This window comes from Grammomys surdaster, unplaced genomic scaffold (genome assembly GCF_004785775.1).
Source record: "Grammomys surdaster isolate TR1022 unplaced genomic scaffold, NIH_TR_1.0 126048, whole genome shotgun sequence".
Lineage (NCBI taxonomy): Eukaryota > Metazoa > Chordata > Mammalia > Rodentia > Muridae > Grammomys > Grammomys surdaster.
Genome location: NW_021620860.1, coordinates 1,436,590 through 1,462,567, shown reverse-complemented (window position 1 = coordinate 1,462,567; position 25,978 = coordinate 1,436,590). Strand labels below are relative to the sequence as shown.

At 44.9% G+C, this 25,978-nt stretch overlaps 1 protein-coding gene across 1 annotated transcript in view; it reads left to right on the top strand.

The window, feature by feature from the left end:
• Window positions 1–16,826, top strand: part of Cdk12 (cyclin dependent kinase 12) — a 77,246-nt gene extending 60,420 nt beyond the window's left edge. Inside the window, exons 15-18 of the mRNA XM_028755177.1 lie at window positions 3,629–3,730; window positions 4,169–4,279; window positions 7,912–8,019; window positions 16,521–16,826. Of these exons, the coding sequence (XP_028611010.1) occupies window positions 3,629–3,632 (4 nt within the window). The 3' untranslated portion in view covers window positions 3,633–3,730; window positions 4,169–4,279; window positions 7,912–8,019; window positions 16,521–16,826. The remainder of the gene's footprint in view (window positions 1–3,628; window positions 3,731–4,168; window positions 4,280–7,911; window positions 8,020–16,520) is intronic.
• Window positions 16,827–25,978: the final 9,152 nt, after the last annotated feature.

Below are 25,978 nucleotides of genomic sequence, written 5' to 3'. Positions count from 1 at the left end.
CCCCCCCCCCTTTTTTTTTTTAAAGAGAAAAAGCTCACTAGCATCATGGGCCTAAAACAGGAGGAAACAGAGAAGACTGCATATGTGTATTCTGAGCACAGGGCTGTCAGCTGACTTGGCTAGAATGGAAAAGGAAAGGTGCATTAAGACATGAAGTTGGAGAACCAGTCTTAGTGACCTGAATTAGGATTTGAAATTTGGTTTGTTAAATAGTAATGGGGAGCAATGGACATGGCTAAAATGATGCCGAAGCCCTTTGTGACTTTCCTGGGCCAAGGAAACAATTCATTATGATGCTGTTCTTGCCCAGACTTAAGGCAAAAAAGACTGTCACTAGTGTGAGACCAGGGGAGTCCAGAGAAAGGAGGGGAATTCACAGGAGTTAGGCTTGCTGACAGCATGGGTGTGAATGGGGGTGTGGGTTGGGGAGGTTAAAAGATGGTTTCCAGATGAGGATCCCAGGACAAAGTTGAGCTAATGGTGAAAGTTAGGTGAGAGGTGGCTGCTTTGTTTTTAAGAAGCAGGTGTTTGTTAGCCACATGCAATGTACCTTTGTCCAATGTTGAAGAAGATAGGAGCAGGTCTTACCAAAGGAGGACTGGAGTATGCATTGTGTCCAGATACCCCCAGTACCTGTCCCAAGCTTTTTTCAGTTTCAAGAACCAAGCAACAAAGTCTGATCCTGAGATATAGCAAAGACATCAAAACTGCTATCTCATTCTCTATCTGGGAAAGAATATAGAGGTGATTTTTAGTTGGTTGGTTTCTTTGTGTTTTGTTTCTTCCCCTTTTATGCTTTAAAAATGGGAAATGACTAGCCTGTGGCAGTGTGTGCCTGTGGAAGCACAGGCTTCTGGCTTGATTCTTGGAAGGCCTTTTTCTGTCCCTCCCTAGGGCTCATTTGTATATCTGGTTCCTGCTCTCAGAGCCATAAAGTGGGAGCCCCCATTTATTAATTGGGTTGGGACTGGGGAGGGGGTCGGCGGGGGACTCTTTAGTGCAGCAGGCAGGGGTCTTTCCGAATGAGCCCATTAGCCAGCCCCAACGGCAGCTGAATCGGGGCTGCAGCCAAGTCCTCTCCGTTTCAAAAACCCTCCATCGCCTGCAGCAGATCAGAACAAGGCCTGCGGGAGCCCTTAGCTTCTGATTGCAGCTGTGAGGAAGGACAAAACAATTTATAGGAAGCCAAGTAGCTCTTGTCTCACTGTCTTTCTCTTTCTGACTTTGGGGAGAAAGAGGACTGGGATGCCGTGTCCCCTCTTACTGAGGTTTCTTGCAGGCATGTACAGGCCCAAAGTAGGAGAAAACAGGAATGTGTGGGATTTGGTATTTATGTCTCTGCTAAGGGTGTATTTACATATCCTTCCCATCTATATACAGTTGTGTTGGACTACCAGCCACTACATATATGGGCTTTCTATATAGGGTTCCCTAGGGCAAAGTCAAGTATGTATGTGTTCAGTATGGCAATCTGAGGATTCGGAGAGACAGTCTGCCTGCTTTATCATGATCAGAATTAGATCCCTTTCTTAACTTTTCCTTTTAGGAGGAAAGGCTTAGCATTTAGAAGAACTCATTTGCCACTTTAGTCAAAGTGTTCTAGAAAGGCACATACTACAGGGGCACTGCTTTCTACAGTGGCATAGAGAAGGGTGCCAGGCCCGAATACCACAGGGGAGGGAGGAACATTTGGGTCTTGTGCCTTACAGAATCATAACTTTCTAGAGCTAGAAGAGAAGTCATGTAAGCCAGCCTCTTTTTAGAGCAAGATACTGAGGCTTAAAGAAGGACAGTATCTCATCCAATCCTACAAGACTGTTGAGCTGTCTAGGATTAGCTCCAGAGGCAGAGTATTAATCTACATGAGTAAGTATGAAGCCCTCAACTTTTCAGAGTGCCCATTCCTAATAACCCAAGGCTACTTTAAGAAGGAAAAAAAGAAAGATTCTGAAGGAGGAGAGACAGAAATTGAGGAGGAAAAGTAGGTTTAAAGTTATTAGTATGAAACCATATTATATATTATTCACGAATAATCTCTTAGTTACCAAGTGTAGTTACATACACCTTTACACCCCGGCATCAGTAGGTGGAGACAAGCAGATGTTTAGGTCAGCCAGGGCTACATACTGAGACCGTCTTAAAGAAATTAGACTCATTCAGGGCCAGTTAGGTAGCTCGGCTTGTAAAGATGCCTAGCCTAGCAAATTGAGATCCATCCTTAGGATCTGCATAATGGAAGGCGAGAACCAACACCTGCAAGTTGTCCTCTGACCTCCACACACACTGACAGAGGCACCCCTCACATACACATAAATAATGTGATTTTTGAAAAAGAATGACATACAAATTTTATAATTTTTAAAGATATAATAACGAATTTGTTGGAAAGAAAGTGGTAGCCGTAGCCAAAGATCCTAATGCCCTTAGCGTTCTTCCAACTTTTCAAAGAACCCTTAGCCCCAAACTAAGACACTGATATTAGGAAAACTTCCTCAGAGGCAGTGTGAGAAATTAATACTAAATCTCAGCTTAGGCTCTTTGTCATTATAATAAAGTTATGTCAGAAAGAATCCAAATAGAGACAGCACTTTGAGCCAAGGCTGGAGAGAGTACCACTGAGTAGGATATGGAGTTACTGGATTCAAGAGGGCTGCTGGGGACCTTCTGCCTTTCTCTTATTTGTGGAGCTAGGGGAAGCAGTATGTGGTATTCTTGGGCTGAGCATAAGGAAAAGTGTTGCACAGTGGTCAGAACCAAAAATAAGCTTATCAGGTGGGGGTAGCCTATGAGACAGGTACTACAAGTTATCTCATCCTGGAGCTAGGTCGGCTACACGGTCTTATGCTTGCTTTCTCTGAACATAAAAAACTGGGAGCATGTTAGTAGCAAAAAAAGGAGATGCTGAAGAAAGCAGCAAAATACTGAGCAACTTGGAGATGGTTATGGTCTGTGTTAGCGGAGCTGCTAGCTGGGTATTGTCTGTGGATAACAAAGGGGCAGACCCCACTGTGTATCATTTGTAGTTAGTCCATTGCACTCCAGTTGAAAGAATAGAGGAATAGGGGGCTGATCTCCATGCAAAGACTTTGTTCCTGCAAAGGAAACGCACGATAAACCTAGTTACCCAAATTGCAACAAATCTACTCCTGCAAACCTTTCTGTTTCATAATTAAGGCTGTTTTCTGCCTCAGAACTACTCCTTAAAGACCCTTTGATGAGCAAGAGAACCTCAAATCCAAGCTGGTGGTCTGGTCTAAAGTTACGTTGCCTCCTCCATGTTAGAACCTTGCATTAACCTTGTGTTAGTGCTAACATGCATTGCCTTTATAGTATTTCTGTTTCAATGCTTTTTTTCTATTAAATTTTCTGTCCATGGCCATGGTTTTCACTTATCATCCTGGGAGCTAGTTCTTTGGAGGTAGGAATCTGGTTAGCTCTTCTCTGGAAGAATTCTTAATATTCATTTGCCACTTTGGGGCAATTCAGATTTAAGAGAATTAGAGAAGCAGCAGCCATCATACTGTTACTGGTAGCTGTCAACACTATAATCTCCCATGCATGACCAAAGACCTTCTTTGTTCTGGTCGCTTGTCTTGTGCCTAATGTAGCTTCTTATTTGTCATTGCAGATAGCAGCAGCGGGGATGGCCGTTGAACAACTCAGGGACATCTATCAGTTACCTTGCATCCAGAGCCTCTCAAACAATCTCATCGACATTACTTGAAGCCAGGTAGGGACTTAAAGCCAATCAGAAGCCACTGGCCTACATGGAGTAGCACCCCACTTGTGGCAAGGGCAGTTTCTTATCCTTCCCTGAGATCCCCAGAAGAATGTCCTGAGTTTTTATTTGGCCCTATTCCGGTATCCTACCTAGTAGTTGACAAGCTCTTTCCAGCTCGAATAAGTGAGCCCTCTCTCACAGTAGCAGTCTTCACCTCCTCCCTGTGTTAATAGAGGGACATGCCTCTACACGGGAATACCAACATTATAATCCAGTTACTTACAGCCTCTTTTAGGAAGAGTGTCTCCCTCACCTGTACCCCTTCATACACAGAACACTTTTCCCCAAAAAGCTGTTTTTTGTTTTGTTTTCTATTTCTTTAAGTCAAGACAGGACAATACTGTCACTTCTCCTTGCCTCTAATGAGCTTCACTGCCTTCTTTCTAGGTTCAGTGGGAAATTCCACCTATTCAGACACTGCATGAGATACTAGAAGTGGGGGCCTGCACCTCTGTTGTTACCAGAGCCGGCATCTCCACCTTCCTTCCCTCCTAGTAGGTATGCAGCTTCACTCACCTCAGAAACGATGGCCTTTAGCGCTGTCTCTCTATCTCTTGTGTGTGTTTCTTACCTCTCCCTGCCTCTCCTATGAACTAGGACTATAGGTTCTACATCTAACTTCTCAAGAAATATTTTTGTTGTTCAGTGTCTCCAAAAATGGAAGGCATTTATGAGTCAGTTCTTTTTCCAAGTACTAGTCTTCAGAGATGGCCATCTAATGTCCATCAGGAGTCCATCCCTTTTCTGTAGTTTAGAACCGTTTCCCTCCTGTTTAACAGGTATGCGGAAGGGACCAGTAAACAGATAGACTTTGATACTGGTGAAGAACAATCCAGTAACACGTAGCCTCTCTCTTGAAAGCTGGAATTCTGAAGACTTTTGAGAGTGTTTATCTAGTGTCTGTTGCTTGGAACCAGCATCTTGCCTCTGAGGTCCCTAACACCCACATATCCCAGGGAGTGGAAAAGGAATAGCTCTAGGTTAGAGTCAACTACTAGATGTTACTCTTTTTTGTTTTGTTTTTTGTTTGTGTTTTGTTTTTTTTTTTTTTTTTTGAGACAGGGTTTCTCTGTATAGCCTTGGCTGTCCTGGAACTCACTCTGTAGACCAGGCTGGCCTCGAACTCTGCCTCCCAACTGCTGGGATTAAAGGCGTGTGCCACCACCGCCTGGCCTACTCTTTTTTTAAGTATGATGTCAGCTTTATTCTGGACCCAATGGAGAGTTGTCGAGGGTTAAAGCATCTTCCTGCCTCCTGGATGCTAGAGGTGACCCTGCCTTATCCTTTTGACTTTCTGGCTTCTCTCTCAACAGTGCTTCTCACCTCTGCAACCCAGATAGCCAAAGCAGCAGGTCCAAATAAGCGCCTGATGAGTCAGGTGCTGAGCATGTGTGTCAGAGTGTATAAGAGAGATAAATAAAGCAGATGTGAGGAAGCAGGAAATGTCTCAAGATGTAGTCAGGTAGTACAAACCCCTGATGAGGAGTGCCATCGTTTACAACTGCTACTTGTCTGTCAGCCAGGCTACCTGATTCCTCAAGGCAGCCTGACCAGTGGGGCGACTGCAGTTCTTATTTCTATCACACGAGGGCACTGCTGGCCAATTAAAATTCAAGCCCCTTAGGAAACAGATGGATGAGGGCACTCTTTCCAGGGAACGATCAGAAACAATCCCAGAGAGCCAGAGAACTTGCCCAGAAGCCAGAAAAATAACTGATACCACTTGTTATTCCTTTAAAATGGCCTGAGGCCTAAATACTTGGTCCTTTAAGCCTGCTGATTGAGTGGGTACCCAGCTGAACTCAAGTTCCAGGTGCTATCTCTTCCTCAAGGAATGCCTGGCTCCAGCTGTCCAACCCACTGTCCCCATCCCCCGAAGATGTTGAGTTCCAGTCCAGGAGGGTGGGGTTGTCTGGTTTAGGAAGGGAAAAGGTTTTTCTACAAATATTCAAAGGAAAGTATCTTTTTTGTCAAAAAGTATTGAAAAAATGGAATCTAAGAAAGTGGGTTACCTCATCTCTCCCCCTGACAGCACTCGCTCTGCCCCCAAACACAAACCTACAGAATTCAAGTTTAATAGATGTTTGTGTCTGATTGGGCAAACCACACCCAGGACTCCAGAGAGCTGTGAGCCAAAAAACTGTATCAAAAACCAGCATGGTGGGGACTGCTTTCGCTATAAGCCTCATGTCTACCCCGTGCCGTGTCATGACTCACTGGGCATGCCAAGTGGCTTGAGGCCCTGTGGGACTGAAGACCCCACAGTTTATACTCAGTCAGAATGAACAGGCTCAGGGAGATGACAGGGTCTTCCTCCTTCTCCTCCTTCCCCCATGCCTGAAGGCCCCTCCCCAGGAGGACAGCTTGATTAAACAGTCGGTGCTGCTGGAATTACTGCACAGCTGGTGCTCCCCCCAGCACCCCGAGCAGAGCAGCAGTGCAGATTAAAATCTCCAATTAGCGTTAAAGTGAAGTGAGGAGGTGCTGAGGCTGCCAAGGCAGCCAGGCCGAAACCCTGAGTTGGCACCCTCGCTCATGCCTGATTCTGAATGCTACCCTCAGTCACTCCTTTTCAAGTCCTTTTCTAACAGTGCTCAGTGTCCAGTAGACTTGTATCACTTGAGGCCAGAGAGGACTTTGGGTTGGAGGTAGATGCCTTAACTGGCAAAATGCTAGGACTGCATAAAATGGAAGAAAGCAAGACCAATCAGTGATTGTGAAACACTATGGACAGCCTACTAGACAGCCAGGCTATGGTGAGTTGACGCTACTGCTGCTCATTTTTGCTTACAGAAAGAGTCAACAGGACAGGTCCCGTGGAGGTTAAGGTGCTCAGGGCATGGTGTCCACACAAACATCCGTCTGTGTATGTTTGATCCTGTCTGTCCTATCTGCTGCCTGCCACCCAAAGTATGGCTCCTTCCCTCCTCTCAACATTTTTCTCTTAGCTTCCTTGTAGACATGGGTAGGCATAGCCAAGCTCCAGAATGTCATCATGCCTTGCCACCTGGGTCCTAGCTCGTTACTCTTTATCTTCCTAGAGGTAGCAGAGGTAGGTATAGCAAGATAAATCAGACCCTTCCCACCCCTGAATATTTTACCCACTTCAAAGATCCCTCTGCCATTTACTTTTGTTCCTTGCCTATCAAACTCAGAAGCAGGGCAGTATAGCTAGCCACACACACTAACTGCCCTCTGCCCCTTTAAGAGAAATGGAGGTGGGTGCCTAGCTGACTTAACCTACTCACACCTCAAAAAATTAGACACTAGGGCATGATGCCACCCTCCCAGACTGGCACATGCTACCCTGGCAGAGGTTCAAGCACACCCCCATGTCATACTCCTACCCTATGTCTTCCTTTACTCTTTCCCTCTCCCCACATCTTTTTTTTTTCTCAGCTCAAAGCACAGCTGAGCCTTAAAGGAGGGGGGGACCAAGCTGGGGCAGGGGGGTGTAGAGCGCCAATAGCACGTTTTCACCTGCCATTTAATTGGATGTATTTTTAATTAATGGGACCTCAGGGACCAACATGAGACAATCTGATCTCTGAATAGGGACAGGGGAGGGATTGGATAAGGGAGGAGGATTGGGCCACTGGGTGCGGTTACCAGGAACCCGGGCCCATCAATCACTGGCCACTTTGTGTTCTGGCATGGAGAACAGCTAGGTGGAGGAGAAGGGGAGGCACTGGGGAAAGGTGCCAGGATTTCCCCCCAACTGCCAGGACCTCCAAAAGAGCTGGAATTGTGCTGATTAACTCAAGTCTGCAGCCTAAATTTGCAGCCAGAATCATAGGTAAGACTGTGTTCTTGCTCCTGCAGTTTTGACTAGATGGGTTGATCTTCAGAGAGTATAACATTATGGAAGAGAGGTGGGGTAGAACTTTGAGGTCTCTGAAGAGAGAGTATAAGAACTAGGGACCATGGACTTGGGGCAGTGGTAGAGGAAATCTGAAAAGGGCTGAGTTTGGGGCCATTTCTATATATTTCTATAGGAAATAAGTGCTATAGCCTTACATGCAAAATGGTACCCAACTGAGATCTGGTGAGTTTGGGTCTAAACCTTAGAACATTAATGTTACAAAGAAGAGAACGTGGAGCTCATCTTGTCTGACTCCTTCATTATACAGATGTGGAAGCCAAGACCCAGAGAGGAAGTACCAATTGGATCCTGTCCTGAAGTTGCTTTATGGTCTGGATTTGGAGAGTTCCTGGGAGCATGGGGCAAGAAAAAGTAGGTAGGTAAGAAGGGGAAGAAAGTCAAATGAAAAACGAAAACAGTATATTCTGGCCTCCACTGCCTGAAGTCTCATGTCACTGTCTCCTGAGTGTTGGAGCAGTTTAGGAAAGCCAGCAGGTAGTTTATAGGAGACACAATGGGGGAATATCCTCTTTGTGTGGCCTGTTCCTGTGGTCACTATCCTTCAGCCCCTCTCTCTAGAATTTTGCCATGTTTTAAGGTCTAAGGGAAAGAAATACTTTAGCTACCTCAACTACTTAACCAAAAGGCAAATCTCCCAAGTAAGAGTAAAATTTTTTGGTAGAAGTCTTATCACAGGTTTCCATGTTATAATAAAAGCAATTGAAAACAGTCATGCTAAAATGTCAAGGGCAGTCTACACCTCGTGTCCCGTCACTACAGTAGAGACAGTGGTCAAATGCAAGGCCCTGCAAAGTAAGCTAGGGATGTTCCTGGATCCATGTAGTATCCTGACTATAGAGTCTTAGGTCCCTTCTGGATCTTGCAGTGATGGTTTATCCTGGAGAGAACGGCACATTTCCAGCTGTCTATATCGCTGTTCCCTTATTTCCTTCATTGTTTATATGCCAGGGCCAGGGAGAGAAGGATGAATGGAGGAATGGAGGGGTTTCCTACCAGGTTCCAAAGGTGGCATTTCTCAACATTTTCTTGTTTTTTTCAAAAATCTTCAACATTCTTTGAAATGAGGCTAAATTGGAGGCAAGATAGGCTGGAGGGTTAAAGACAATGCCATAGAAACCATGCTCTCCAACTCCCATCCTCACTGCCTTCCACTCCTAGAACTGTCTTCTCTTTTAGTAACCTGTTTTACCCCCAGGCCCTTGAGAAAAGCAGGATCTGCCTCTGCAGCTTCCAACCTTATCCTGATCTGCCTTAGACTGTCAGGGGCTGTCATGGTCTGTTACTCACAGACAGGGTGAGAGGCCCTCATATTCCCCTAGGACAGTCTGGAAAACAATCCTTCTAGGCCCCATCCTGCATCCAAGTGCCTCAGGGCTGTTGGTATCAAGAAACTGTGCCAACACTTGTCCTGTCAGGGAGACAGGAAGAAGAGAAGACAGTGCAGAAGTTTTAGAACTGAGACCTATCGTTCCACCCGTGGGACGGGCTCCTCAGTATAGTGCAGGACAGTCGACTGAATCTTGTTTGAGGATAGGTGGCTGCTGTTCACAGAGATGCTCTTTAGAGTCTGAAAGTAGCACAAAGCAAAGGGAGAAATGTATCTACTTTCTGTGTACCAGCCTCCTCCTGTCTTACTGGTCTTGGTAATTGATTCATCTCTACTCCAGTTATTGGAGGCATAGGGAAGCAGTCACTTTACATTCTAGATGTTCTTTGAGGAACAGAGCTACTTTCCTTCCTTCTAATTCTGCCAGGTCTACCATCCACATCCAAGGTTACCCCCCAGGGTGTCAGATCTATAGCCTTAAGTCCAAGTCTAGAACCTGCTATGAAGTCCAGAATAAACTCAGGCCCTTTGTGGGAAAATACTTAGATACGAAATATATATAGTAGAAAAAGATAGCAGTACCCAGAATTCATTACCTTCTGGGATTAGTCAGCATTGGCCTAGTATTTAGATTTTACTCTAATTGGGGCTCCTTTCTTCCTTCTCCCTTCAGCTTTCCCTTAGGTGAGAATAGATCTAGAAATCTGAACCTCTCACCCTGATACTTAGAAAGCTATCGTACAGATTCCCTCTATATCTTCCAAGGGCCTTAGACAGAAAGGAAAGAGAGACATTGACAGAGGTGGTAGTGCCATTGTGCTCACTGGCCAGAGGTGAAAGCAGGAGATGTCTGTTTCTGAAGCAGAATTTTTACCCTGTCTTCTTCCTCTTACATGCTGATGGCTCTATGCCCAAGTGAGCCAGCTCGCCTGGCTGGTGATCCTGTTCCACTGTGCAGGCAGCCAGCTTTCTGCACAGAGCACACACTAGGGTCTCACACTCCTTTGCTCACTCCTCTCTGTCTGTATTGTGGATTCCTAGGGATGAAATAGAGTGGTCCTGTGGTAGGAAGTTGTGGGCACTGGGGCTTATAGATACATATTTGCCTGTCTGTAAGAGGGGGAGGGAGAAGGCTGCTGGCAGCTCAGCAGAGCTTAAGGTTCTGGTGACTCACAGCAATGGGGGTGGTTCATGAAAACAACAGAGGAGAAGGGGGATCAAGTCTGTTAAGAGTTTTCTTTTGCCCCAGTCCTGCCCACTCTGAGCTCTGTAGATGAAAAATCCCTCATTAGATTAGGAGATGTCCCAGCTATGAAAAGAAAGGGAGAAGTGGTAAAGAACTGAACAGGAGAAGCTGAGCTCCCCATGAGACTTCTCATGAGGAAAGACTGAGACATTGCCCCACACAGAGAATATTAGACACCCATTTATGGCAGGAGAGTCAGGAGTCCTGGGCCCTTTCCAAAAGAGAGTATTTCCTGGTAAACAGCTATTACTATCATCCCTCAGTTGCCTGCCTAGAACTCTGTGTACCCAGTTGACACAAAAATTTTAAGGAGGAAGGGCGAGTGTTGTGTGTTTGTTCTTGAGGCAGAATCTCATTATGTAGCCCAAGCTGAATTTCAAGTTTCAAACTTCCTGCCTCATCTCCCAAAGTGCTAAAAGTATAAGCATGTGCTACTATGTCTACTGTCATAAACTTTTTTGGCCAGGCAGTGGTGGCGCACGCCTTTAATCCCAGCACTTGGGAGGCAGAGGCAGGTGGATTTCTGAGTTCAAGACCAGCCTGGTCTACAGAGTGAGTTCCAGGACAGCCAGGGCTACACAGAGAAAGAGAAACCCTGTCTCGAAAAACCAAAAAAAGAAAAAAAGAAATTTCTTTTTTGAATGTGTGTGTGTGTGTGTGTCCTACATGTATGTCTATGCTTACTGTACTTTGGAGACCCGAAAGGAGCAGTAGATCCCCTGAAACAGATGGCTGTGAGCTGCCATGTGGGTGCTGGAAACTGAACCTAGAGCAGCAGGTGCTCTTAACCACTGAACAGTCTTTCCGTCCCCATCAGAAGTTAATAGGAAAAATAAAAACAAGACAGCTCCTACTACAAGACTACCAGGAAGGATTGTGCTTCGTGCTCGCCTCTCTAGAATCAGGCATCTTAGACCAGAGAGAAGCAGCTAGGGACACTCAAACTGAACAGGGCATTGGTACAGGCTGGGAAGTGGCTGCAGTCACAGATGTTTACCGTGCTGATGTTCTTCTCTCTCTCTCTCACTGGTCAGATGGCCAGCCTGCATCTCCCCCATCATTTCTCAGACTGGGATTGGGACTGTCCAGGAGAGAGAACAGTAGGGACTTTGGATATCGGTATATTCCAGGCACATGACATAAACACCCTGGCTCTGTCCTCGTAGAAGAGAAGGTTGGGCAAGTGTTTGGCGATCGATCATGAGTTCTTGTTTGTCCGTTTTTCTTTCTTTTATCGCTGGAAGGTCTGTTTTCTAGCCAGAGTGAGGGTCCTCTTCCTATCTACACCTGGAAATAAATCCAAAGATGGCTTTAGTTGGAGAAAGACAGATGAATGTTCTTCCTTCAGGAAGATGGGTTAGCTTTACTTTTCCTCCTTTGTGGCAGTATAAGGAGCTATGGGACCTGCACTAAAGTTCAATTCTGAATTAAACCTAACACATCATGTGGCCTTGGATATAAAACTTGTATTAAGAGGGGAGCCTAGATAGACAGAGAGTTTGTAGGCAGGTATGGGGACTTTAGCTCTGGGAGAAATACCACATTCTCTGTTCTTGATCCTTTTCCTTCCCAACTTCCTTTCTCTGCTCCCTTTTCTTTCAACTCCCACTAGCCAGCTCAATTCATGGCCACCTGATTACCTTCAATCTTACCAGACATGGTACATAGTTATCTCTCCCTACTTATTTCTCTCTCGTTCTCTTCCCCCTCCTCTCTCTTCTTCCCTCTCTTCCTTTCTTCCCAGCTGACAGATACCTGAATTTGAATTGTTTATGCCACCAAAACGCCACAGTCCGAATTGTGTTCCTAGCCTCTGCAGCCTAGCCTGAACCCACGCCTGCCTTTAGATGAGGAAGCACTCATCAGCATCATCCTTCCCTGCACTATACCCAGGCCTGGAATACTGTGGCTGTGGGAGTGTGGACCCTGATCTAGAGCAGAGGGCAGCCCTAGAGTGCAACTAGGGCTTTGGCCCTAAGTGTGTGTATGCCCGTGCATTGGGCACACTGTTTTTATTAGTGTTATTTCAGCATTGTGATGCAGAGAGAGTAAGTGTAACAGCTGCTCCTTGCTTGCAGTGTTTATTGTTACCTAGAGACAACCTCCTGGCTTTTTCCCAGATCCCACCCCCCAGCCCAGCCCCCTCCCTGCCAACAATCCTGTTCTCTCCACACTGATGGGAAATTTATAGCTTACCCATATCATGCCATTAACTCTCTCCTATCCTTAGGGTAGATGGGTCAAGGGAAACCAAAGAGAAGAGTGGGTATGCTTTGGACAGAGTGGAATAATGCATGAAGAACAGAAGGGAGGAATGAGACATGGTCAGTGTCCAGTCTTAGGCCCCAGTTCTTGTACAGTGGAAGTACTAACTAGGTCTGGCCCTTTAGTTTCTGAGATCAGATGAGATCAGTCACATTCGGGGTGGTATGGCCATAGACCCAGTTGCTCCTCTGTGCTCTCGTATGAGGAGAAAAGAAGAAAGAGCTTTGGATCTGGCTTTGAGATCCCAGAAGAGCTCCTCTGGACCTAGCCTTGCAATCTTGACATCCTCCTGCCAAAATTATCCTCTTCCCTGGCTATCTCTGTAGTCCCTCATTGGATTGTCTAAACTTGAGAAAAATCCAGCAAGGTAGTATTGGAATGGAAAGGAATACATTGTGGCAGAATCCACAGCTTCCTACCGCAATCTGAACAAGGTAAAGTAGTCATATGGAAACAGAAGATACAGTTTGAGAGAGAGTGGCAAGACCACACAACAGGGTCGTTGTGAGACAGGAAGCCTGTGCTTAGCCTGTTGAGAAAACCTTCACCTGATAAGGCCTTAGAGATTCCAGGCGTTCTCCCAGCTGGCTGCCTTGATTTGGTTGAGGTTCTCCTTTCTGCTTGTCTTCCGTGGTCTATTTTCTCCTACATTCCTCTTGGTTTGATAACTTGAGGTAGATCCAAGTGCCTGAGGAGGGAAAAGCATCCTAGTCAAAATCTCAGCAGAGCTAGAGAGAACCCCCACTCACCATCTCCTTAGGAATTTTCATGAAAGAGCCATGGACCTATTCACCATCCACATGGAATTGGAAGAGAGGAAAATGGATTAGGTTTTTGCAGAAAGGATTGAGTTAAACCTATTGAAAAAAAAACTCATGAAATGAAATGGTTCTCTACAGATACTGTCCTTCTGCCTGTGATGAGTTGAAGTCTGTGCCTACCCAAAGACTATTGGGTGAAATGGTTCCTCTTCCAGAACTCCGGCACCGCGCTCCAGCAGCTTCCACACAATATAGGACTCCTTGAGACTTTGAAATGGTTTTTATGGTGGTTGGGTCACAGGTTTCACAGGCATTCTTGGTTCTGATGCCAGTTCCACCACTTACCTTTTGGAAGTCACTTCAAGCCACAACACTTTCCTAGTCTGAAATGCAGATAAGGGGACAGGTCCTTTGAGAAGCCTTCACACCTACCTTCTTGGGGGCATGTCTTACTTTTTGGTCCAAGTGCCTTTCTTTTAACTCTAGTGCTTAAAGTCTACATTAAAATCTCTTAATTCCACTATTTCAAAACATGAAAAAATGCAAATAACCTACTATTCTTCAAGATTGTGAAAATTTCATCAAAGAGTGTATAAAACCTGGTCCTCACGTGGTCTAAGTCAGCAGTCTCTGATACAGTAGAGTACTGTTAGTTTTTATTTTTATGTGCGTGGACATTCCACTTACATGTCTGTCTCTATGCTGTGCCTGTACCCAGTGCCCACAGAAGTCAGCTGTCATCAGATTTCCTGGAACGGGAGTTATAAATGGTTATAAGGTGCCCTGTGGTTGATGGGGGTCAGCTCAGGTCCTCTGTCAGAGTGGCAAGGACTTGTACTAGTGAGCCGTCTCTCCAGCCCCGGACAGTGCTTCAGAGATTCCGTGATTCCCTAAAGGTCATGTTCATGTGTGCATGCATGCGTGTACACATATGTACAAACTTGGGAAATTGTCCAGACATTTCTTAATGATGTGAAAGAAGGGTGACAGTCTCCTGGAAGAGGAAGTAGCCGCAGTCTCTCTTTTCAACTCCCTAAGAAATCAGCTTCCCTGGGCTGTGATATGGCTCAGCAGTTAAGAGAACCGACTGCTCTTAAGGAGGTCATGAGTTCAAATTCCAGCAACCACATGGTGGCTTACAACCATCTGTAATGAGATCTGATGCCCTCTTCTCTTCTGGTGTGTCTGAGGACAGCAACAGTGTACTTTGGGCCCAGGAGGGAGCAGGGGCAGAGCAAGAGGGAGAAGGGAAGGGGGAAAAAAAAGAAATCAGTTTCCTAACTTCTGTCTCTCTAGCCAAGAGAAAAGCCACTCTTCCAGAGCATGTGTAAGTCACTGTTACCTTCATCCAGGATAGATCTGAAGACAATAGGTATTAGGAGGTATAGCAACTGGCACCTATTTGCCATTTTAGTTTGTCAAATATATTTACCTACATTACCCTACGTGCACTCAGCATTGTACTGTGTGTGTTTTGTGCATACGTTTAAAGTCTACAAAGGATTGTATTACCTAGACATACTGAAATATAGGGTTCATTTTGTATTGTTAGTTTTAAAGATTTATTTTATGTGTATGAGTGGGTTTTTGTTTGTTTTGTTTTGTTTTTTTTGCATGTCTGCTACCCACAGAGGCCAGAAGAAGGGATTGGATCCCCTGAAATTCAAGTTACAGATGAAAAAAAGTTCCTTTTTTGTTGTTTTTTTGCTTTGTTTGGGTTTTTTTGGGGGAGAGGGTTAAGGGGGGTATTGTTTGTTTGGTTTTGTTTTCTTGACACAGGATTTCTATTTTTTTTTTTTGGGGGGGGGGTCAAGACAGGGTTTCTCTGTGTAGCTCTGGCTGTCCTGGAACTCACTCTGTAGACCAGGCTGGCCTCGAACTCAGAAATCCGCCTGCCTCTGCCTCCCAAGTGCTGGTATTAAAGGTGTGTGCCACCACTGCCGGGTGACACAGGATTTCTTTGTGTAGCCCTGATTGTTCTGGAACTCAGTCTGTAGACCAGACTGGCTTTCTGCCTCCTGAGTGGGATTAAAGTTGTGTACTACCATGCCTGGGTTTAATTAGTTAAGTCTTTCAGACTGAAGAAATGACTTTGTAGTTAAGAGTACTTACCACCAAAATAATTTTATGTATATGAATGTTTTGACTGCATGTATTTATGTATGTATATGCACCAAATATGTACCAGGTCTGCTTAGAGGCCAGAAGAGGTCACTGGATCCTCTGGAACTGGTGTCACATATGGTTGTAAGCTGCCATGTGGTTGATGGGAGCTGAACCTAGGTCTTTTTTGAGAGTAGCAAGTGTTCTTAACTGCTGGGCCATTTCTCCAGACCCCGTGATCGTTTCATAAGCTTTTTCTTTTCCTTAGCTGTAGTTCAAAGCAGGAATTTGCACAGCTCATGCGAACATTCTAGCTACATGCTGGGCACTGCAGGCTTTTGCCTTTGTCTTTGTTTCTGGCTTTTGAGGTATGGTCTCATGTAGCTGAAGGTGACATTGAGCTTTTTGGGAGGGCATGGAATGTGGATACCTGGGTATATATGAAGGTTAGAATACAACTTGCAGGGCTAGGTTCTCTTCTTTCACCATGTGGGTTTCAGGGACTGAGTAAGGTTCTGGGCTGAGTCATCTTGTAGTACTTAACCTCCCCTCTCTTAGATTTCAAGTATCCCAGGCTGGCTTCAAACTGATTGTAGTCCAGGAAAACTTGAACTTGTGATTCTCCTGCTGGTATTCTCCTGAACGTTGGGGTTACTGATGTAATCAAAATTATCTTTGGTTTAATCTGTGTGTATATGTGTGTGTGTGTGTGTACGCATGCATACATACATGCCACTAAATGCATAGAGAGGATTTTGGGAATAAGTACTCTCCTTTTATCGTGTGAGTTGTGGAAATTGAACTCAGATTGTCAGGCTTTGGAGGCAGATGCCTTTATTCACTGACCATCTCATTACCACCCTATGGATTTTTATTTATTTGTTTATTTTTAATTTTAAGAATTTATTTTAATTTTTTTTGGTATGTGTATGGCCGGGGCAGGGAAAGGCAGAAGGCATGAGTTGGCCTAAAGCCAGAAGAGAGCATTAGAGCTTCAAGAACTAGAATTGTAGGTAGTTGGAGCTACCCAATGTAGATGCCAGCAACTGAACTTAGATCATCTAGAAGAGCAGCAAGAAACCACTAAGCTGTCTCTCCATCACTGTTTATTTGTTTATTTTAAATTTCTTTCTTGTATTATTTTACATGTACAGGTGTTTGGCCTGAGTCTATGTCTACACACCACGTGAGCGCTTGGTGCAGGTGGAGACCAGAAGGAGGCATGGAGACCAGGAGAGGGCGTGGATCCCCTGGGACTGGAGTCACAGATGGTTGTGATTTGCCAAGTGGGTGCTGGAAATCCAGCCCAAGTCCTCTGGAACAATAACCAGTTCTCTGAACCACTAAGCAGTCTCTCCAGGCCCCTACTTATTTTATAATTATGTTTATGCATCTGTGTCTGCTTGTTGGTATGTTGGTGAATGCAGTTGCCTCAGAGGTCAGAAAAGGGCACCAGATCCCCTGGAGCTGGTATTAAAAGCAGCTGTCAGCCCCCTGGCATGGGTGCTAGGAAGCAAATTAGATCTTCAACAAGAACAAGTGTTCTTTTTTTTTTTTTTTTTTTCTTTTTGGTTTTTTGAGACAGGGTTTCTCTGTATAGTACTGGCTGTCCTGGAACTCACTCTGTAGACCAGGCTGGCCTCGAACTCAGAAATCCGCCTGTCTCTGCCTCCCAAGTGCTAGGATTAAAGGCGTGCGCCACCACTGCCCGGCAAGAACAAGTGTTCTTAATCACTGGGCCAAGTCTTCAGCCTCTCCTACATGTTCTTAATAGAATTACTGGACCAACAGATATAAGTGTCCACTCCCCATGGTTATTACTTTACTGATGGGCTCTAATGAGAATAATATTATTAATCTTCCTCTTTGTAATGAGAATATTTCTTACTCTTTTTATGTCTGTGTATGTGTTTTGAGACAGGGTCTCTATGAGTCCTTGTTGTCCTGGAGTTTACTATGCAGGCTAGCCTCAAGCTCACAGAGTATCTCCTGCCTCTGCCTCCCAAGTGCTGAAATTAAAGGCATGCACCACCATACCTGGCCTTAATCTTCCTTTTTTGAATTTTGCAATAGAAAAAATACTAGGGCAAGCCACTATGGAGACATTCTTTATCATAGTAAGTAGCTTGCTTACTTGCTTGCTTCTTTCCTTTCTTTGTTTTGGTTTCATTCATTTATTCAAGGCAAGGTTTATCAATGTAGTCTTGGCTGTCTGAGAGTTTGCGCTATAGACCAGACTGCCTTGAACTCAGAGATTTGTCTTCCTCAGTCTCCCAAGTTCCTTTGAGACCTGGCTATCTCAAACCTGTTACGTGGTTGAAGGTGACATTGAACTTCTGATCTTCCTGCCTCTACCCGCCTGGTTCTGAAGTTACAGGTTTGTTTCACCATATTTCGCTTTTATAGATTTTTAAATTGAAATAATTATAGACTGACTTTTAGTTTAAAAAATGATACCAAGATCTGGGATTAGTGGTACATGAGATTAGTGGTAATCTCAGTACTCAAGAGGCTGAAACAAAAGAATTACTTAAATTTGAGATCAGTTTGGCCTACAGAGTGAGTTCCAGATCAGCCAGGGGTAAAGTAAAACCCTGCCATCACAAAAAACAAAGCAAAACAAAACAAGCTGGGTGTGGTGATATGCCTTTTTATAATCACAGCATTCAGGAGAGTTTTGTGAGTTTGAGGCCAGCCTGGTGTACATAGTTCTAGCTAGTCATAGCTACATAGCGAGACCCTGTCTTAAAAAAAGAAAGGCTGGGGAAATGGTTCATTGAGTTGATGTATCCGCCACATGAGCATGAGGGCCTGAGTTCACGTTCTCACAGACAAACCTGGAGCCCCAGCACTAGGGCAGGGTGGAGACAGGCGGTTTCCCAGAGGTGCTAAGTAGCTGTTCTGAACAATTGTTAATTCTTTGGTTCAGTGAGAGATCCTGTGTCAAAAAATCAGGTGAAGAGTGATACCCATCAGCCTCTAGTGCATAATCACACATGTACCCACACAGATACATATACACAAATACAGACACACAAAAGCGAGAGGCCCCTGAATGGTTGTAAAACTGTAATAAAATATATCTATAATATTGATATTAGTGCAGTCTATTAATCTTATAAATATTTCTCTCTCTCTCTCTCTCTCTCTCTTTCTTTCTCTCTCTCTCTCTCTCTCTCTGTGTGTGTGTGTGTGTGTTGGGGGTGGCATATACAGCATGTATATGAAGGTCAGAGAACAAGCTATGGAAGTTGATTTTCATCTATCGTGTGTCCTGGTGATGGAACTTGAGGTTGTCAGACTTGGTGGCAGAGACTTGATTTGCTGAGCTATCTCTCTAGCCCCAGAGTATCTGTGGTTTTTCTGACTGTGTGCATGTAGGTAAATGTGTGCACACAGTCTTATTTCCTGTTTCACATTTCTATATCCACCCTACAATGAAACTGCTGAGCAGAGAAGGAACAGTGCAGCTTGGTGGTAGAGGCACTTGCCTAGCATCCACAGACCCTGGACTCAGTCTCTAGTACCCACAGGAAGGGAAGGAAGAAGGAAAGGATGCTTTGTAATTCTGGCACCATGGGATGATCCCTGTGAATTTTTTTTAAATCACCTATTCCTCCACCTCTTTTTCCCCCTTCAAGTTATATGTTTAATATGGAGTCGTTTTTCTCCTTTATATGATTTCCAGGGACCAGACTCAGCTTATCAAACTGCCATTGTCAGCCAGACTCTTTTATCTACTGAGCCACCTTGCCAGCTCATCTTAATTCTTGGTGCCATTACCCTTTCCTTTTTAAAATATTTTAGGATTGTCATTTTTCATGCAGCATAATTCTGGATATCTATCCATCCGGGTTCTTGTCTGTACCGGAGGTTTCTTCTGTCTAGTCCATGGTATGGCTGGACCACCAGGGCTTTAATGTATTCTGTTCTAGTCTAGATTACTTGTGAGACACAGTCTCATCTATCCCATGGTGGCCTTGAATTTCCTATATAGGCAGGGAAAACTTCTTAGTGCTAGTATTACAGGTATACACACCCACATCAAATTTATACCATTGTTAATATATCCATTCAGCTGTTGATAGTTATCTGGGCTAATTCTACATTTCATACTATAAATAAACTCCTTGAACATTTGTGTCTGAACAAATGATTTTCTCTGAACATTATTATTTCTTCTTTTGAGACAAGGTCTCACTATGTAGTTTTGTCTGGCCTAGAAGCCAAAGCTATGTAGACCAAGCTGGCTTTGAATTCAGTGATCCACCTTCTCCTGTCTTCCAAGTGCTGGAATAGTATACACCCCTATGCCCAGTAAGCAAACTTTTTTGGTTTTTTGAGACAGGGTTTCTCTGTGTAGCCCTGGCTGTCCTGGAACTCACTCTGTAGACCAGGCTGGCCTCGAACACTCGAACTCAGAAATCCACCTGCCTCTGCCTCCCAAGTGCTGGGATTAAAGGCGTGCGCCACCACCGCACAGTGTAAGCAAACATTTTTAACCATCAATAAAGTTCTCTCATTTTGTACTCACTGGCAAGAGTGAAGTCGCCCATTTCTCTTGGTTGAGTGTTTTATAGTCACAATTATTAAACTTCTTAACCCTTTGGGCATGGAATGAATATCTTCATGTTGTAAATGAGGAGACAAGGCTCATAGTTATTTTCCCAAGATCCCATGCTGTTAAGTGGCAAAGAAGAACTTGGATTCCAAGAGAATTGAGCCCTTCGAACCACACTAAACATCCTCAGACTGGAGGCCTCTCTACGCTTAACTAAGGTTTCTGTGAAGAGTAGGGGCAGTAATGGTAGAAAGATAATGGAGGCAAGGGTATTCTTGGAGTAATTTGGGTCCAGACAACCTTGGTTCATGGATTCAAAGAGCAGTTGTACTACAAAGTGAAGACACTATTGCAAATAACCTTGAAGTTACTTCCTTTTTTGAAGAGGCTGAAATGAATGTAGCCCTTGAGTAAAGTCCTTACAGACCTGCAACCTGAAATGGGAAAGGAGGATCTAGCCTTTGAATGCCTGTCAAAGGTCTGTCTCTGAGCTCTCAGGAAACTAGCCCACAGCAAGTGAGCTCTATTCTGTAGGGGTAACACTTTGCTGTTGCTTTTAATGACAAGGGAACTATACTTCCTTTACATACATACACATTTTCCATAGGCACTGTGGAGAAGGGACAAGCCAAAATGCCAGTTTATCTCATAGTCTTGACTTTACTGTGCTTTTCTTCCAATATCTTAGATATCTAGATCCAGAGAAGCTGGGGAAATCACATGCCCCTCAGCCTCTCGACACAGATTGAATGGCGATGGCAAATGGAGATCCATGATGGATAGTAAAGATGCCAACATGGGGCTGGGCAGTGGTGGCGCACGCCTTTAATCCTAGCACACAGAAGGCAGAGGCAGGCAGAACTCTAATTTTGAATCCAGCCTGGTCCTCAGAGTGAGTTCCAGGACAGCCAGGGCTGCACAGAGAAACCCTGTCTTGAAAACCAAAAAAGATGACAACTTGCAGAGAGGAGGTTTGGCTTCTGAGTGTTCCCATCTAGTTATATTCTCTCTCCCCTCTCCCACTTTGGCATATTTGGAGCAGACTGTCTCCCAGTGGCACCCCATCCCACTCAGTAATTCTGGCCATGAAGCATCTAGAGAGAAGCATCTAGGCAATGGCTAGAGGTGTCCTTTCTGAGCTTTTTGCCTTGTGATGGAAGTGGTTAGCTCAAAGCAGGTTACTATTGGCTTCCGTCCTCTGCCCTTACTGGGATACTCTGGTCTCAGACATCCTGAATGTGGCTGAGAAGTCTCTTCCTGGAAGCTTGGATGTTGCCTAACAGGGAGATGTCAAAATACTGCTTGTTCCCTCTCTTTGGTGGGTCCTCTAGTCCAGATCCTCTCCTCTCCTGGCACCTCTCCCTTCCCATTTCTCCTTTCTCTTCTCCTCTCTCTCTCAGCAAGTTTTTTATGTGATTACAGGCACTGCATGGTAATTAGTGCTAAACTCATTTGCACAACTACAGTTAATTGGCTACAACAATTAATTAATGTGTTGGAAATTTGGCACTGGAAAAAAAAAGTTTGTCATCAAAAAAAGAAAAAGGGCAAAAAATTGTAGAGTGAGATACCCATAAAAATCGAGGGCAGGCTTCAAAAGCCCAGCTGGGCCTTCAACTTCAGGCCAGCCTTAGATGCCTTCCCCTCTCAACTTCAACGGATTTTCCTCTTTCATTTTTATCTCCTCTTTTTTCTTTCTTTCTCTCTTTCTCTCTCTCTCTCTTTTTTTTTTTTTTTTTTTTTACAACTTAAGCAAACTCATTTCCCTGATAAAATATAGCATGACTAATGGCTAGAGCATGTAAAAATCATTGGGAAAATGTCCTTGGAAGACGAATGCATTTTCAGCAGAATAATTAACTTAATTAACAAATTCACATGCATATTCATCAGGCTATTAATGTCTTCTCGGCTCAGCTTGATGAACATTGCGGTAATAACCATCTCATTTACATAGTGCATTCTACTGCGATCCAAAACAGATACAACATACAGGCGTACACACACACACACACTCGCAGGAGCACACACAACATGCCTGGGCTGCTCTTCTAGGTTGACTGGGGGCGCGCACGTGTGCACGCGCACGCGCTCGCGCGAATGTGAGCCCCAGTTAGGTTGTGTGATCTACAGAGGGTCATGACTCAGGTGGCTAGGCATGCCCACATGTGAATGTCTGAGAGCTCGCTCGCTCTCTCTCTCTATCTCCCTCTCTCCCTCTCCCTCTCCCTCTCTCTTTCCTCTCCCTCCCTCCTCTCTCTCCCTTCCTCGCTCTTTTTTCTTGTTTCCTTTTCTCTGTGTCATTTTCTCTCTTCTCTCGCTCGCGCCGCCCCCCCCCCACACCTCTCTAGGGAAAAACTTGGTATCCGTGCCAACTTTTCCCCCTTCCCCTCCTCCTTCTCTTCTTCCCCTCTCCCAACTGCTGCCAGCCGGCATCAGCGCCGAATTGCCATCTCCTTGAGCTCTCTGTGGAGCAATCTCAGAGAGCAGTAAGGTGTGACGCGGGGCTCTGCCGGCTCCGCAGCACCGCCTGCGGAAAGAGCGCAGGATGGCGGAGGAAGATTAAGAGAAATCGAAAGCACTGCTCGGCTGCCATTGGTGTGTGCAAATGCTGAGGAGGAAGGGAGAGGGAGAGTGAGGAGGGGGGGAGAGAAAGGGGGAAAAACCAGCAGCTGTCGGCCTAATTCTTCTAACACTCTGCTTGTGGTCATATTAGAAAAACAGATTATGCCCCTCGGTGCCACTCACTTATACTTGACATACGTTAATGTTCTATATCTCCATTTTCGGGTCTTCACAATGATGGACTTAGTCTAGAAGGATGGGCCTGGGTGGACGGAGAGGCACGGAAGAATCTGTCCTTCCATTATTTCCTGACCTCCAACCCAAGCTCTTCTGACTCTTTAAAAACAAGTGTGGGCCAGGCATGATGGGGCATGCCTTTATTCCCAGAACTCTGGAGGCAGAGGCAGGCAGATCTCTGTGATTCAAGGCCAGACTGGTCTACAGAGTGAGTTCTAGGCTAGCCAGAGCTATGGGGGTAGGGGGAGAGAAGGAAGGAGGAACCAGCAGCCCAGTTGTAGCTGACACACCGTTTAACCTTGCCTATTGCAGCCCCTTAGAAGGTGCAGAGGGCAGGACACCCAGAGCCTTTCCCTAAATGTCTCAGTCAGTCTCTGTTTGTCTCTGCCTCTCATCCTCTTTCCTCCCTTTCCTCCCTCTCCCTCTCTCTCTCTCTCTCTCTCTCTCTCTCCCCTCCCCTCCCCTCCCCTCCCCTCCCCTCTCCTCTCCTCTCCTCTCTTCTCCTTCTCTCTCTCCTCTTCCCCCCACCCACAGACTGTTTAGAGCCTTAATACAGGTCACTTTAAGGCCAAGAGAGACTATGTGGCTACTACTCCTGTAACCTTATGAGCCCTCCCTCACAATCAGAAATTTAGGGTCAGGGGGCTGGAGAGATGGCTCAGTGGTTAAGAGCACTGACTGCTCTTCCAGAGGTCCTGAGTTCAAATCCCAGCAACCACATGGTGGCTCACAACCATCTGTAATGAGATTTGATGCCCTCTTCTGGTGTGTCTGAAGACAGCGACAGTGTACTCATAAATAAAATAAATAAATCTTTAAAAAAAAAAAAAGAAATTTAGGGTCAGAAAAGGGGGTCTACAGTCTATGCTTTAAAAAGGCCTTTACTGAGAAGTCATAAGAAAAATAAAAGGACAGAATTGTTTCTAGGTTGCTATGGAGACCAGGTTTCCTTTTCCTGGTAGGAGTAGTGCCTGAGTCCTCTTCCACCAATCCTGAAGGTTGTACAGGCAGAGCTTGCCAAGGGGAAGAGTTCATCTTAGAGGACAAACTAACTATTGCCCTCAACTGGCCCACCAGTTCAGAGTCCTTTGACCCTTCCTTTCCCTACCTTCCTACCCCAATATTCAAAGAAGGCTTTTTTCCTCTGGTTCCTTGTCCTCGTTGGAGACCTGTTGCTTAGCAACCACTACTGCCTTCTTCCTAATAACTCACAGGGACTGAGAGATATAATATCTGTCTCTATATTCAGTTCCTTTCCCCTGTCTATTTATATTTAATAACTGAGACAGTGTCTTTAGTTCCCTTGGCACCTGTTTTAGAGGCCTCTTAGATTAGGCTGCATCCTGCAGACTGTTACACCTGAGGAAGAAGAGGGAAGAGTGAAAATAGGAAGCTGTGTACTTTATTCTCTTAAGCATCGGTAGAGAGAGGGAAAGAATTACATCATGAACTGTGGGAAGGAGCTATGTCAATGCAAGGACCTGGTGTGGACCCTAACAGCTAGCATTCCAGGCTAGCGCTCTCACTCTTCACTCGCCCTACCGCAGCTTCTCAACCATTTCCAGCCCAAGTCCCTCTTACATTTATTTTGTTCTTTTTATTTTTGAGACAGTTTCTCTGCGTAGCCCTGGCTGTCCTGAGACTTGGTGTGTAGAACAATGTGGCCACAGATCTCTGAGACCACTCAGAGATCTGCCTGCCTCTGCCTCCTGAGCGCTGGGACTAAAGGTGTGCGTCTTCACACTCTGTAACATTTCTATGTCTGAGAGACTCATCCTGGTATCTGGATGTTGTTATGTCAGAGGTACTGTGGTGATGAAGGAAGTCCTTTGAGGGTCCTGGGTATTATCCAAAGCTTTCTGGTCACTAAGAAAGAACTCTGAGCTCTTTACCAGAAAACCAACTGATTTGGCAGTGGAAACTATACAGTATCATCAAAAATGAGACTCAAGTGGGCTTATATTAGAAGTTAGTCCTGGACACAGTAGTATACACCTCTAACCCGGGGACTCAAGAGGCTGAGGCAGGTGGACCGCCATGAATGCAAGGCCTATGTGGGTTATATAATGAACACTAGACCAGACAGGATTCACAGCAAAACCCTATCTCTAAAAAGAGTTAAGGCTAAGGCTTGAGTTCACCTATTCTTACTCCCCTATGTTTTGGGTTATTCTACTTAATCTTTTAAACTTGTTATCGATAAATCTCTATTGCAGCAGCATTTATCTTGTCAGACCTTAGCAGAACCAATTAAAGTGACACACAGGCCTGGAGAGATGGCTCAATGGTTGAGAGCACTGACTGCTCTGCCAGAGGACCTGAGTTAAATTCCCAGCAACCACATAGTGGCTCACAACTATCTGTAATGGAATCTGATGCCCTCTTCTAGCATATGTCTGAAAACAGCTGCAGTGTACTCATATAAATAAAAATAAATAAATCTTTTTTAAAAAGTGACGCATGAAAGAAAACACCCTGAAATTGGATAAGTTTAATTTAAATATTTTTAAAAGATTTATTTATGTATCTTATGTATGTGAGTGTGTTTTCATGCACACCAGCAAAGGGCATTGGATCCCATTACAGATGGCTGTGAGCCACCATATGGTTGCTGGGATTTGAACTCAGGACATGTGAAAGAACAGCCAGTGCTCTTAACCACTGATCCATCTCTCCAACCTCTAAATATTATTTTAAGGTAAGAAGAATACCTGTTTTCTGGGAAGAGGGTGGTGTATTGAATTGATCCCACTGGGCTTAGGAACAGCCCTTTCCACAGCCCTGCAAACTACCCCGCTTCTGTTACATTGTTGACGTTAAGGCTGCAACCCTTGGCATTCTGGTCAGTGGCAATTCAAATCAAACAGGCCCCTTGAGAAAGTCATGTGGTGTCCTTTTGTTGTTGTTTTGTATTTTGTTTATTTGTTTTGTTTTGTTTTGTTTTGTTTGAGGCAGAGTTTCTCTGTGTAACAGCCTTGGCTGTCCTGGAACTCTCTTTGTAGACCAGGCTGGCCTCAAACTCAGAGACCTGCCTGTGATCTGCCTCCTGAGTGCTGAGATTAAAGGTGGGCACTACTATGCCCAGCTTATGTGGTATCCTTTTTATCTTTCTTACTTTCCAGTCCCATCCTTAGACTTAGACTTCTAGTCCAAAGTTTAGCCTAAGTGACTAGTATAACATCCATGATATATCATGGTATATTCTCTCTCTCTCTCTCTCTCTCTCTCTCTCTCTCTCTCTCTCTCTCT